Source organism: Macrobrachium nipponense, chromosome 2 (genome assembly GCF_015104395.2).
Source record: "Macrobrachium nipponense isolate FS-2020 chromosome 2, ASM1510439v2, whole genome shotgun sequence".
Taxonomy (NCBI): domain Eukaryota; kingdom Metazoa; phylum Arthropoda; class Malacostraca; order Decapoda; family Palaemonidae; genus Macrobrachium; species Macrobrachium nipponense.
The window spans coordinates 33,321,891-33,336,753 of record NC_087201.1 but is presented as its reverse complement, the minus strand read 5'-3'; the positions used below and the strand labels follow the sequence as shown (position 1 = coordinate 33,336,753).

Genomic DNA, 14,863 nt, shown 5'->3' with positions numbered 1-14,863 from the left:
GTTCATGACTTCGAATTGGTTTAATTTTACCTTCACCCTCTGCAAACATTACTTATGTACATACATGTCTTCTTTATTTTATTGAATTGTGTGACTTCGTTATGACTGACTTTTGAAGTTTACCTAGTGATGCAAAGAAACTTTTACTCTGACAGAAAAAGAAAATGGCATGCCATGAATTAGGGGTAAAGTTAGTATATGTACGAAAGTGAATACGTATGTACATAGTAGTTACTGTAACTATTTTTATACCAACCAGTTATTCCTTTTTTAAGGGTAATGTATTAAAGGGATTTTGATGAAGGAAAAATCAATTTCTGGGGGAAGACCTGTGTCGGCCGGTGAAATGTTCCTGTAGCACACATTTTTAGGTATAAATAGATGCTAAATATACCAGAGAAAAAGCTAAAGGGTGTCGGTATAGCACAAGGGCGAGTGGAAACCACTACCACAGATACTTTGCCAATTAGAAGTCTCCTCTCAAAACCCCTCTCCAGATAGGTGCCGTTACAACGTTTACCTTCCGCTCGCTACTACTACAACTTCTGCCCAAAAGCTCCATTCCTGAATTACGCACCCAAGCGTAGGCCAGCTAAAGGGCGGGGAACCAGGAGAAGAGAGGGATGGGTTCACCAGGCGACACAGGTCTTCCCCCAGAAATAGATTTTTTCCTTCGTCAAAATCCCTTTTCTGGGTTCGACCTGTGTCGGCCGGTAAAATAGTATCAGAGAATTGGCCATACAGCTTGGTAAATCACAAAATTTTATAGATATATAAGGAAAAATAAAAATGTTCTTAAAATTATGTTTTAATAACCAATGTAAGAATAGCAAGTTACAAATGGTAAAAAAGGGTATCAAATATGACCAAATCCATACTATCCTGGGAAAAACAACAGGTAAGGAATACAAAAAGCAAACAATTATGACTTATGTACATGTCCAGGAGTGGTTGATGAGCAATCCAGACCGGAACATAAGGCAGACAGGCAGGGATTACAAGCGAGGCAGGTAGGTGAGAGTGAGTATCAAAAAGAAAAAAATAATAACAAAATAATAGAATACAAAAATAGAGTTACAAAACTAGGCCATATCAGGGGAGACAATGCTCCCTGCAGCCACTGCCGAATATTTAAGGGCCTCTAAATTGTTCAGATAGTGGCGTTTAAATACTGTCGGGGATTTCCAACCCGTATATTTTTTATGATCCTCGAAGTTCATGTTATGAAAAAAAATAATTAACTGAGGTAGCCACTGCCCGGATATCATGGACATTAGGGACTGAATCCGGATTGGCGTGTTTAATAAAATAAAGAATTTGTTCGTGGTTCCTTTCAAGAAATGGTTCCGCTCTAATAAAAAGAGGACCTGAAGACCTTTCAGAAGTTCTGCCCAGATAAGATTTTAATGTAACGATAGGACATAATGATGGGTCCTGTGGGAGAGGCACAATCTTCCATGGAGACCACCTGTTTTGTGGGTCTTCATTCTTTGCTAGGAATTTCCGATCTGGGGAGAGCAGAACTTCTCCTGACGGGAGGAAATCAATATGATTTGGTTCTCTAGAGAGAGCCGACAGTTCAGATATTCTGGCGCCCGAGGCCAGACTCATTAAAAATAATGTTTTCCTGAGAAGGGTTATATATGAGCATGATTCATTATCAGTATCTGAAGCCAACCTGAGTACGATCATTTAAAAACCAGGAGACCTTGTGAGGACGGTCCACTGGTCTCAGACGAGCACATGCTCGAGGGATAGACGAGAAGTACGAATCTGTCAAATCAATATTAAAGCCAAACTGAAATATCTTCCTTAAGGCAGATTTAGTCGTCGTAATGGTACTAGCGGCTAGGCCTTTTTCGAACAGAGTTCTAAAGAATGAAATTGTCAGATTCGTAGTCATCTTCTGGACATCTGATTCTTTTAGAAAGATGGCCAACTTCCTTACTGCTGAATCATACTGCCTGAGTGTTGATTCTCTTTTGTCTGACTCCACGAACAGGATGTTTAGTGGGTCAATACTAGCATCCTTCTGTGCCACAAACTTCATGAAGTCCATAAAGTTAGGGCATTCAGAATTCTTGAGGAAGCTGACACAGTCCGAGTTTGTACTATTTGAGTCAGTTTTAGGTTGGGAATCCGTCTGGGACGGAGATTCAACTCTAGTAGAAGAGGAAACCAATTGCTCTTCGGCCAGTTGGGTGCTACCAATGCTACCTGTCCTGTGAAAGATCTGAGTTTGTGCAGAACTTCATCAAGAGGTTTATTGGCGGAAATAGGTAAATCTTCTGTCAATTGTTCCAGTCTATGGACATTGCATCGGTGGCGTGAGCTAGAGGATCCAGATTGGGAGCCACATAACACGGAAGTTGTGATTGGACTCCGTGGCGAACAGGTCCACCTGGAGGCCCGTGATTTGTTGGCAAATCCAATGGAATGATTTGTTGGCAAATCCAATGGAATGATTTGTTGGCAAATCCAATGGAATGATTTTGTGTCCAAGGACCACTCCAACTCCAGCGGAGTTGTTCTGGATAGTGAGTCTGCAATGACATTCCGTACTCCTGCCAGGTGAGTAGCTGACAGGTGCCAATGATTTTCATTGCTAACGAAAATATCGCAATCATTACATGATTTATTTTGCTCGACTTGGAGCCCCCTCTGTTTATGCAATGAACTATCACTGCGCTGTCTGAGACTAGTCTAGTCTTACATGAATGTTCTTGACTGGAGCTAGTTGTTTTAAGGTCAGAAAAATGGCCATTGCCTCTATGCCTCTAGGACGTTGATGTGGAAACTGGCGGAATATTTCCGACCACATTCCTTGAACCTTCTTGTATTGGTAGTAGCCCCACCCCCCCCAACCGCTCAGAGAGGTGTCTGTGTGGACTATCAGAGACGGCGGGGTAAATTGTAGTGGTACTGATTTGGAGAGACTCCGGACTTCCATCCATGGATGGAGTCTTTTCTTTAATATTGGCGGAATCAAGGAGATTTTGTCTCTGAACTTGTTGTTGGCTCTTTTCCGCCAGACCTGATTGATATCCTTCAGTCTGGCTTTCAACAAAACATCTGTTATTGAGGTAAACTGAAGAGAACCTAGAATTCTCTCTTGGGTACGACGAGAAGCCCGTTGTTCCTGAGGAATTGTCTCGGTGCTTTCGCTATCTCTCTGCACTTTTTTTGGCGGGAGAAATAGTTGGTGTGTGGTTAGGTCCCATTGAATTCCCAACCATTGAAAGCGAGATGCCGGAATGAGACGGAACTTTTCCTTGTTTATCTGGAAACCCAGGTATTCTAGGAATTCTATTACTTTGGCTATTGCCTTGCGACATTCCTCGTCGTTGGTTGCCCAAATGAGCCAGTCGTCTAGGTAAGCTACTAACATTACCCCCTGAGCTCTTAGTTCTTGAACTACTGTCTCTCCTAGTTTGGTGAATAATCTGGGCGCTAGTTTTGATCCCGAATGGCATGACCCTGAACAAGTAAGCTTGTGATTCTTAGTTTGAAGCCTAGGTATGGAGAGAAGTTTCTTGCTATCGGTACATGATAGTAAGCGTCTGTAAGATCGATAGAGGTGGTGACGACCCCACGGGGAAGTAAGGTCCGCACCTGCGAGACGGTCAGCATGCGGAACTTGTCGCATTGAATGTATGAGTTGAGACGGGACAGGTCCAGAATCACTCTTCGTTTGTTCGAGTCCTTCAGTACATTGAACAGACGTCCTTGAAATTTCAGGCAACTGACTTTCTTTATTGCCTTCTTTTGAAGAAGATCTTTGGCATAGTCTAGCAGGTCTGTCGTTGGAATCTGGTGAAAACTTACTGGTGGAGGAGGCCCTTTCTTCCATTCCACCCCAGACCTTTCGATACAATACTGTGGGCCTCCCATGAACTGAAGGTCCAATGGTCCCGGGAGAGATACAGTCTCCCGCCCACCTGCAGAGCCTCACTGACTGGTTGGGTCTTACTTCCTCTGCATCCTCTGAAGCTTCTGCCTCTAGAGCCAGCTCTCTGTCAGAAGGCACCTCTGGCTCTGCTACTCCTTGCGTGCCTATTGAAGCCTCGAAACGCCCCTTGTGATTCAAAGGAGGCGTTGAAAGCTGGGGAAGTTACAAGGGCGGCCGAACTCGAGAAGGCGGTTGAGTCGGTTGACTCTGTAGCAGAACAAACTGTTGCTGTGGCTGTGCCTTAGATGTTGAAGGCTTGTTTGATCTGGGAGATAGAACTGCTTGGGCAGAATACATCACGAGATAAAACAGCAAATCACGCATGCCGCGAGTCATGCACCCGAAATGGTGGATCGAGAAGGCGTCATACCCGGTTCATGAGAACAAAAGGACTTAAATAAAGGGCCAAAATTGAATGCATCATGCCCCCAAGAGATTCAAAAAAAACGATAAATGGCAATACTCAACCTAGATGAAGAAGCTTGGAGCTCTAGAGAAGACATGCTTCGCCAAAAAACACTTCCTGGGGACAGCGAAAAAACAGCGCGTGCGAACAATCGAAGTGCTAAATCAGGAATGGAGTTTTCGGGCAGAAGTTGTAGTAGTATCAAGCGGAAGGTAGACGTTGTAACGGCACCTATCTAGAGAGGGGTTTTGAGAGGAGACTTCTAATTGGCAAAGTATCTGTGGTAGTGGCTTCCACTCGCCCTTGTGCTATACCGATACCCTTTATGGGTGAGCGAGCTGTAGGTAGTAACTCCAGCATTCCATTTAGCTTTTTCTCTGGTATATTTAGCTCTATTTTATGACCTAAAAAATGTGTGCTACAGGAACATTCCACCGGCCGACACAGGTCGAACCCAGAAAACTAACTTTTAAATTACAGTAACTTTAATTTCTAAAAGTTAGCCTAGGACTTAGGAGCATGGTTAGGGTCATATTTAGTGTTCAAACTCTAGAAGTAAGCATTTATTAGCAATTTCAGAGACTGTGCCAAACTTACGCAAACTTCCCTTGCGCGAGGGGGTCTGGAACCTAAACTCGCGGAAGTTTGGTTTATTACTGTATTTAGTGAATGTATAGTTAGTCTTTAGGGTTTTGTCTATGTTTTGTGAATGTTAGTGAATGTTTATTGCGTAAGTATTCAGGGAATGTTTAGTGAGTTTAGAGTTCAGTGAATTTTGTGTGAAATTAGGGAATGTTTATTGTATAAGTATTCAGTAAATGTTTCATGATTCTTTATGATTTAGTGAATGTTTTTATAATGTTAGTGAATGATTAGTGTGTAAGCATTCAGTGAATGTGTAGTGAATGTCTTGTGAATGTTAATGTTTAGTGTGTAAGTATTCAGTGAGTGTTTAGGGTTTAGTGAATGGTGCTGAATGTTTGTCTAAGTACAGTATTCTGTGAAAGCTTAATGTGTTTAGTGAATGTTAGTGTTTAGTGTGTAAGTATTCAGTGAATGTTTAGTGAGTGTTTAATGAGTTATTAGTGAATGTTCATTGACTGTTTAGTGTTTAATGAGTCTTTAGGGGCCTAATGAGCATTTAGGGTTACTGAGTGTTTAGTTTATAGTGGGTGCTTAGTGAATTTAGTAATTTTGTTCCCACATATTTGTGGTCTTGGAATATGGGTGAAAAAAAGTCCTACAGCTTCAGAAATGTTAGTAAGCATTGTGTGTGTATAATTGTGTGTAATTTTTAAGGAAAGAATAGACGTACATACGTATATTATAATGTTATAATAAATGACACAGCATCTTTTAATGTCTAACAGAAGAAGATTATTTGTGCTTTGATCTTATTTGGTATATATTAATTCTACTCTCAAATTTTAGTTTGGTTTGAAGAAATATCCACCCGGATAGGTAAGGTAGCAGAAGTTTTTGGCTCCTTGCTGAAGAGAGTTTGATAACATAGACTCTTCACAATAAAAACAAAAGTTAGTATTTATAATGCTTGTGTGTTATCCTGCTTGCTTTATGGTGCTGGAGGATGGGCCTTCTTTTGCCCACCTACTGTCTCCATTTATTCCTGTATGAATCTTGTATGAATTCCCATTTAAGTAGGAACTGAAAGTTTTGAATATACCTTATTAACAGAAATGAATGATAGTTGACTTATAAAGAAAATATTGCATGGGTGAATGCAGAGTGAAGGGGGAAGGGGAAAAGGAAGGTTCTTTTGTGTTGCTCCAGAAGTGTGAAATGTGATCACAGTGTAAAATAGGAGATTACGAAGAAAGTGGCCAGAAGCAAAGCTTTTGGAGATGAAGGGTTAGAGAGAGCTGTGGTGGTGATGAAGTTAATGAAGTGAGGTGTGTGTGTGTGTGTGTTTTGTGTATTGCACCATAAAACCTGCACACATGCCATGAACAGTATTGCTCAATGTATGTTTTAATTAATTCATTAATGAAATTTACAGTTGAAGCATTTGTATTTGTGGCAAAGGACTGTCTTGGCATTGCAGAGAATACATTTAGACCTATATAAGCTTTTGGTATTTATGCCCCTGTATACTGTGAACCTTTTAAAAGTCTTTGAAATATACTACCCTGGATCTCTCTTGATGTTGTGGAAATTAGTCAGACTAGTAGTGGATCAGATCTATAAGAGTGGATTTGATGGGAAGAAGTTGGAACAGACTATGGAAAAGAAAGGCGGTGGTAAGAAAAGCATATGACTGCCACTGATGCTCTATTGTAATGGAATGTTTCCATTTTGTCGTTTCCCTATCTTTTATCAATTCCAAATTATGCTAGTTTCAAACTCACCAGTCTGTCTTCCCTCATTACATTATGTGAATAGGAGATCTTTGGTTTTTTTCCAAGACAAATTAATAGCTATTCAATACAGTAAAGTACTATACATTATAATATGTATATCACAATACGTATATCATTGTTATTTTCTGTGCATTGATGGCTGTAGATTTGGATGAGTTGAGATAGGGACACGACCCTTAATTGCTCAGATTGTTCTAGAAACTTTCATCTATTATGTTTTTGCTTATATGTTGTCAAGACTTTGCATTCATTACTATTTGTATTATGAATATTGCCTAATTGAGAAGACAGGACAATCTTTTATTGAGCTAAAGGTTTCACAAATCTTGCAAAAATGAGGTTGCTAACAAGACAAATTAACCAGTACAAACAAGAGAAATGTCAATGCCTTCTCTAGAATATCCTGGATAGCTTGTAGTCAGTATATATTGAATCTTTTACCACAAGCTATAATAAGTTTTCTGTAGTTTTTCAGCATTCTGGCGATTGATCAACTCAAACCACATGTATTTTAAGCTGGAGTAATAGGAAGCCTATGATTTTTATTATTATTATTATTATAAAGGATTAGTTTATCCAGACCTCTGAGCCTAACAAGGGCTCTTCTTGGCCTGGTTGTCGGACTATGACAAGGGCTCTGGTTCATCCTAAAGTAGTAAACATTGAAAGATTATTCAGGAGGCTTTTTATGGTTCTTTGTTCAAATCTCTTAGTAAGTAAGATCTACAAGAGTCACAGCCTTCCTTATGTTCCTGGCAGTGTTTAGTGTGGTATTAGTTACAATATAAGAATTTTTCTGAAGTTGTTTATTCACAAGTATATGTGAGTTCTATTTTTCTCCATTTGAAGATCCATAAACCGGTATTAATACGTAGATACTCAGTGCCTTTTATTTGAAACTTCACTACTAGTTAAGTTTAAATAATACATGAAGTAAAACTAATTATTCTGCCATTGTAGGTGGTGACTTCATGTTGCTAAAATCAACATGAATAAATTGTCTTTTTGTAGACAGAACCCAAATGCATTTGGAGGTGACATTTATCATGAAGGGTAGAACAAATTTCAGAAATGGTTGAGAGTTTAGGTTTTCATGGCATTCACTACAAATATCTCGGTAGATGTCTTGCATTGATGAAAAACTGGAGTTTCAATCTTACCTTGTATAATTTGAATATGTACTATGCTTTATAGTATGACCACCAATTGTTATAATGTTTAAATTTCACTAGTATTTTGTGTGTAAATTAATTATGCAGGTACTGTAATGTTTATATCCCTTCCCTTTGGTTAATAGTATCTTATTGAGAACTATCTGACCAATCTGGTGCTGCCTGGGAAAACTGAATGACAACCAATAATCTCTCTCTCTCTCTCTCTCTCTCTCTCTCTCTCTCTCTCTCTCTCTCTCTCTCTCTCTCTCTCTCTCCATTTCAAGATATAGTAGCAAGTCATGTGTATACCCATATGGGGTATGATAAACCCATAGAGTTTATTTAGTTAATAAGTATACAGCAGAACCAGCCCTGCTTCAGGGAAGCCCTTCCTGCTCCCACCCCCATTTTTGCCCTTTGGCACTAATGATGTCATACCCTAACATTTTACTTTTTCCGATGGTAAGTCATATGTATACCAACTTTGGTTGAAATTGCTGGATGCATTTCAGAATTATGCCTGAACACACACATACACACATCTATTTTTATGTATATATAGAATAAGTCTTATGATGCTTGTTGTCCCTAGGGTCTTTTGGAATAAGGGCAAATACAGTCTGATTATGCCATTATAAAATCTCCTGGTTGAAAGTTAAGCCCTCTGTAAACAGAGTTATGCATAAAATGAATTATGATGCTCTTAAGTGTTCGTTGGAGAGGGTTATGATTAAGATTTATCTTTCAGCGGCTCACCAGAGCGGACATAACAGTGGAGTGATCCATGCTGGCATCTACTACAAACCAGGTTCATTGAAAGCAAAGCTCTGTGTAGAGGGACTTCACCTCTCTTACAAGTATCTAGACGAAGAAGGTAGGTCTCACGCATAATAGAAGATATTTTTATTAGTATATGTAAAGTAAGAAATTCTACATGTGCATCAAGAATTCGTACCACACATTTATGTTCCCTTTTACGTGTGATAGGAAAAGTTTTCTCTCAGGTTATTGAAGTGTGTATACTATTGACATAGTGCTTTCTTTCCTTCTTGTGCTTATAAAACTTTTGCTGTAACTTTTGCTTTCACAGGATTAACTGAAGCGTGATTTTTTTTTTATAATATAAATAACAAATTCTTTACAGGAATCCCTTACAAGAAATGTGGCAAACTTATTGTGGCCTTAAATGATCTGGAAGTTAGTCGATTGATGGATCTCTATGACCGGGCACAAAAAAATGGTGTGCCAGATGTAAAAGTGATAGATGGAAGTGAGATCAAGAAATATGAACCCTATTGCCAGGTGAGCTTGGTTGTTACATGTAGCCTGACTTGGTTTTTCCTCTGATAGATAAAAATGTAATGCTCATAAGTCCAGTTTTCAGTAATACTATTTTGTTCATTTGTCAACTGAATATTTCAGCATTGTGCTTATATTTCTTTTAGCAATTTTTTTTCTTTTCTGTTTATCTGTACATGGGTAGTAGTTATACATAGTATGTACATGCATCTTTCCTTTCTCAGTTTATTTATCATTTGGCTAATGAGCTGGTTTTGGTTTTTTATATATTTCTTCAGTAATCTTCTCCAGTTTCTATTAATTATTGAAATACTGTTGTAACAATCATTGATTTACAAATATACATTTTTTCTTTTATGTCAGTATGAGTTTAATTCTTCACATGTTTGGCTTTCGTTCACATTGTACTGCAAGCTTTATTCTTTACCTTTCTTCTTGGATAATCGAGGTAGTGCTGTACACCTGTTTCCCAAATCATCATTTAGTCTAGAATCCGACCATGCTATCCACTGTGGAAGTTTTTTTTTTATATAAGATTCCTTATAAGGTTGACATTTTACCCTGTCTGATTATTGTATTGCTTCTACTTATGCTGCAAATGAAGTCACAATCTTTACTTATTTGATCATGCTTTGTCACAAAGTTGGGTGAATCCTATGGTGTCACATTTACACATTGTGTATTCCTATTCAGAACTCTCGGAGCCAACATGTATTTTCATGACTTTACTTCAGATTGTTATAGAATGTCTTTATTTTTTTAATTTTTTTTTTAATACAGATGTTCTTTCATGATTTGTAACTGTGCTCATATCCTGCTTTTTTATTCTCTTGTTTAAATTATTCTTCTTATTATAGATCATCTTCCATTTCTCCATTGATGGATCATCCTCCATTGTTGTATATTGAAGTAGATATGACATTTTTTTGTCTCTGGTCCACATCACTTTTGGCATGACTATAGGGGTTGTTTTACTGCTGCAGTGTGTCTTGTGTGGTGCATTTCAGGCAGTACTAAAGGTCCTATGTATGATACGTACAGGTTATGTGCCACATAGTATGGAGGTCCTTCATGGCAGAGGGTGAATAATTGAGAGTTGTCTAATTCAGTGCTGTCTGAGTGCAACTTATCACTTCTGGTACAGATTCAGCATTGTCAGTCTTACCGAAGGCGTTTGGAAAGGAAGTAGATTTAGCACAGAACATTCTAGAAGGACTGTCGTGTGTTTGTTTGTCGTAATGGGAGTGGCTGATAAGAAAAGGTAAGAGGTTTTGTGAAAATTTAAGGCACTGAGGTTGGCAGAGCCACCAGTGATAGACGCAGAAAATCCAAGCTTATATTTGCATGTTGGAGATATGTATCATGGATAAGGCCATGCACAAAAGTGCAAAATCATATAAAATAAGAGTGGGAGACTGTTTAGACATCTGTCTTGACTTAAGTTCCAACTAACGGACTTTTTATCATAGTATGTAACATTTAGTGTTAGTGTGTGGGAAAGGGAATTTGGTTTTAATTTTATTTTCACTACTGTTTTATTGACATTTGAGGTGGGGGTTTAATAACCAGTTTTAGCTTATTTCCATTTAACCAGTATCATGTTGGGTTTGCAAAATAAGGTATACGTATATTTGTATCTCAGGTTTAATTTGAACATACCCGGTTAAATGTAGGATTGTGTTAAGAGTTCAGAGCTTTAGTCAAGTCTGCCAACTTTGCAGGTAGGTGAAAAATGGAAGCTTTAGGACATTGTTCCTTTAGCACTTCTAAATATTCACTTGTTAAAGGCAGCAATTGTAATTTGCATTATCTTCCAATCTCTCATTCATGGAAGAAATGTAAGGGTAATACATAATGCTGTTGGAATTAGTGAGTGCCACCATTTTGCTGGATCTATCAGTGCCTCTTTCTTATTAATGTCAAGCATAGCCAGACTTTACAAGACTGACTTTTTTTGTGCCTTTTAGCTGTGGAAGTTCAGCTAGGGATGTTTCCTTGACTATTCTTAGGCCTATGGTTATTTTGACTCCCATGAAGTAAAGAAATTGGTGCTGAGTGTGACAAGTAGACTCCTTAAGGATGCTGCAAATAATCCTGGGTATTTAGCAAAAATGAGTGGCTTCCCTGTGATAAGCCTCTGTCCTAAATATTTGGATAATGGGCTGTTACCTTGCTAACAGCATCTGGAACAACAGGGATGCCATTTTCAGAAGTGTCTCCTGCTCTTGTTTTTTAACTTTGAGAGCCTGAGGAAAGTTTGTATGGACCACAACTTCCTTTTCTTGGTTAGGGGATTACTAAGGTTAGATGTTACACAACTACTAAAACTACTGTGAGGCTACTTGCTGGCTTGTCTCCCTTTTGTTCACATCAGTCAACTTCTAATAGGCATCTTAGAGACTTTGTCTGTACCCTTTTATATCAAGAGTAGACGGTTGTCTCTCCTGCCACCCTAACCAGGCGGACTTATGCTAATACTCCTCCCCATCGTGCAACCTTGAGAATTCAGTGTTTGCACCTTCATCTAAGTGTAGGAGGCTGAGACCTCCCTAAAAATCTTCTTATAGATGTTTGAGAAGGTGAAATTTGGGCCAACCGGTGTGAACTCATCTTCAGGAGTTCTTGAATTAATGTTTGGAAATAAAAGTGGAACCAAGGTTAGCCTAACTTTGAAACAGATTATTGTTTGTGCTTTCTAGAAACACTCATTCCTTTGACCTCAGAGCCTACCTGATTAAGGTCATATGCAAGGAGCTCAAGAAATGATTTTACCTTCAACAGTAGTAATATCGGTGATGGTCAGGGGAGCTATAGAGCAGTTATTGGTCTATCTCAGGAGCTTTTGCTGTTGGCTGACTGCTGAGCTCTTTTTGGACGGATATGGTACCATCAGCCTGTTGTTCTATTTGGAACTTTTGACATCCCTGGACTTGAAAGATGGGTAATTTTATTTCTAAAGTGACAGATCACAGGTAAGGGTCATCCAGTTCAAGGTCCTTTGATTTGGTCTGGTCGTAGACCCAGACCTGGTGCCTCTGGTGGACATAACAAGAACCTTTCTACACTGGAGCTCAGCCACTAGCCTCTCGGAAGATGCCACCAGAATTGCCACTGCCTCAGTCTTTATGTTTTTAGACTCTTAAGTGGAGCCTCCTCTGGAGAGGTTTTTTGTGCCAAGCTGCTGTCAAGGATGGCTGTTTTGCCTTCTTGGAGGTATTCAGTTGTAGGTTTATCCCTTTGGGCTCTAACAGTGAGCTTTATTGCATGTACCAATCTTTTCAAAAGAAAGGTATGCCCAGGACTACGGTCTCTATTGTTATTGTAAAACTTGATGCTGTTGTTAAAAATGACTGTCATTTACAATGTATAATGTATCAACCATTGGTGGATTATTTTCTGAGGGATCTTATCCTAAAAACAGCATTCATAATAATCTTAGCATGAGCTAGGTGAGTGACTGAGCTAGGTAGGTGCTCTCTACAGTTTGGTGTTTATCATTCACAGAACTTGGGAAGTATTGTCATGTCCTATGTGGTTGGTTCTGTGGCAAAGACAGTTTTCTCTCAACCTCATCTTTCACCCTTATTGATCTTTTATCCTTTTCAGCTAGGGAACAAGGAAAATATTAAATTTTGCCACCCAAAAGCTGTCAGGATTAATCCTCATAAGACCAAAACTTTTTGAAATGGTAAAATTGATTATTTTTATATAATAGCTCGAGTACATGGAACTGTTTAATAACAGTTACGGTCAGTTTGTGGCAAGTCCTCTTGAAAGCTTGTGATAACACTCCAGAACTCAAATAACCAGCTCAAAGGTGAGAGGTAGTGAAGTTATGGTTATATTTACAACACTGGTCTTCTAGGCATATACAGAGATTTCTTCCATCATTAGTTTTTCCCTGGCCCTCTTGAATTATTGGTGCAATTGGTGTGTCCTGACAGTGACTCTTCCTCCTAATCGTGGTCACTTGTCGCAAGTGAAGAGTATGCGCCCTAGTTCAGTCCTGAGTTAGTGCTCCCAGACCCAGATATTCAGTAGTTTGCAGTTTCCAAGTCCTTGAGATATGATATTTGACAGGTCATCTCCTGCTGAAGTATCCAGTACTCGACCTTAAAAATTATAGGGGTTTTGTGTCAAAAAAGAAATACAATTTTACAAAAACAAATTTTATTTTATTAGTGTAAACCAGTGTTTCTTAAAGTGTGGTCCGAGGAACCCCAGGGCTCCGTGGAATGTTCCAAGGGGTCCACAAGATAATATGGCCATCAGTATCAGATAAATTTTAGGCCAAATCGTGACTCAAAAACAATTGTGGCCAAAATGTCCTAAATTCCTATTTTTGTACCACCGAATCTTCTTGGCTTCTGATAATGGCACTTGTCAGCTTAGGATGGGTGCAATTTAACAATTTTGTAGAAGGCAGTGGTATTTATGATCAGGCAACAATGTACTGACTCATGCCTGGCCACCAGGATGGGGGCCAGCGGGTGGGACTACGGATATCAGGAGGGTCAGGTCACATTCTCTCTCTCTCTCTCTCTCTCTCTCTCTCTCTCTCTCTCTCTCGTCTCTCCTCGCCTCTCTCCTCTCTCTCTCTCGGAAATGGTCCCTCAATCCTCTCCTCCTCTCCTTCCCTTCTCTCCTCTCTCTCTCTCTCTCTCTCTCTCTCTCAAATAATTAAGGAATGAATAAGAATGAATTAAGACGGACGGGACCGTCGGACTCTGAGTGAAGGGAGCTGAGAAAGAAAGAAGAAGGAATGAAGAAAAACAGGATTGTCATGAATTAAGAAAGGAAAGGAAGAGCGCAGGAAAATAACAAACCTAAAGCACAAAGGCAATGATGATATGGGATAAAAAATTGATTAAACAACATGATTGAAACAAAAACTGCACTGGTAATGGAAAGATGTTTGTCTGATTTTTTGGGCTCAAACCTAGCCAGAGTATTCTGGAATTACAGCAATTGCTTTGAGACACTTGATGCCGTTCCTAACAACATACATACGTATAACTGCAAAACTGGATTTTTTATACTGGTTGATCTTAAAACTAAGCAGCACAACCCAATCAGTGTTGAATCCGACATGCGACTGAAGCTTAGTAGATTGGAGCCAGATATTCCAAGAGTAATGAATTGGCAAAAGCAGTACCATTCATTGCATTAAGTATGGTTCAAGATGTAAGGAGGAAGCGTTTCTGTTAAGTTCACTAAAATTTGTGAGGAAAATTGCAAAATGAATAAAGTTTAGAAAGTTATTTTGAGTAGAATGTAAATATTTATGTTGAAGATAAGCCATTAATAAATATTTCAGTAGCAATTTTAGTAATATATATTATACCCTGAAAACACTTTTAAACCCAAGTGGGAAATTATCATAATAAAGCATCCGCTACATGAGAAATTTTAATAGAAGGGGTCCGCTTCACAAGAAAGTTACAGAAACACTGCTGTAAACCCATCAATATATGAGTGATTTTGACCTCCTCCTGACCTTGCACACTTAATATGACCATTTTTTGCTAGTCTATAAATGGACTTCAGAGGCTGGATGTGTAGGGAGAGAGCTGGGGCTGGTGCTGTTTCTTCTTCTTCTTCTTAAGCATGTCTGGAAAGGGAGCTGACATACTTAAAGGCTGTCATAAGGTGATGGGTTTTTACTAGAAAAATCAGT

The 14,863-nt window shown here is 39.0% G+C and overlaps 1 protein-coding gene across 1 annotated transcript in view; it reads left to right on the top strand.

The window, feature by feature from the left end:
* Positions 1-14,863, top strand: part of LOC135220518 (L-2-hydroxyglutarate dehydrogenase, mitochondrial-like) — an 86,091-nt gene that overhangs the window by 9,845 nt on the left and 61,383 nt on the right. The window contains exons 3-4 of the mRNA XM_064257672.1: positions 8,636-8,761; positions 9,032-9,189. Coding sequence (XP_064113742.1) covers positions 8,636-8,761; positions 9,032-9,189 — 284 coding nt within the window. The remainder of the gene's footprint in view (positions 1-8,635; positions 8,762-9,031; positions 9,190-14,863) is intronic.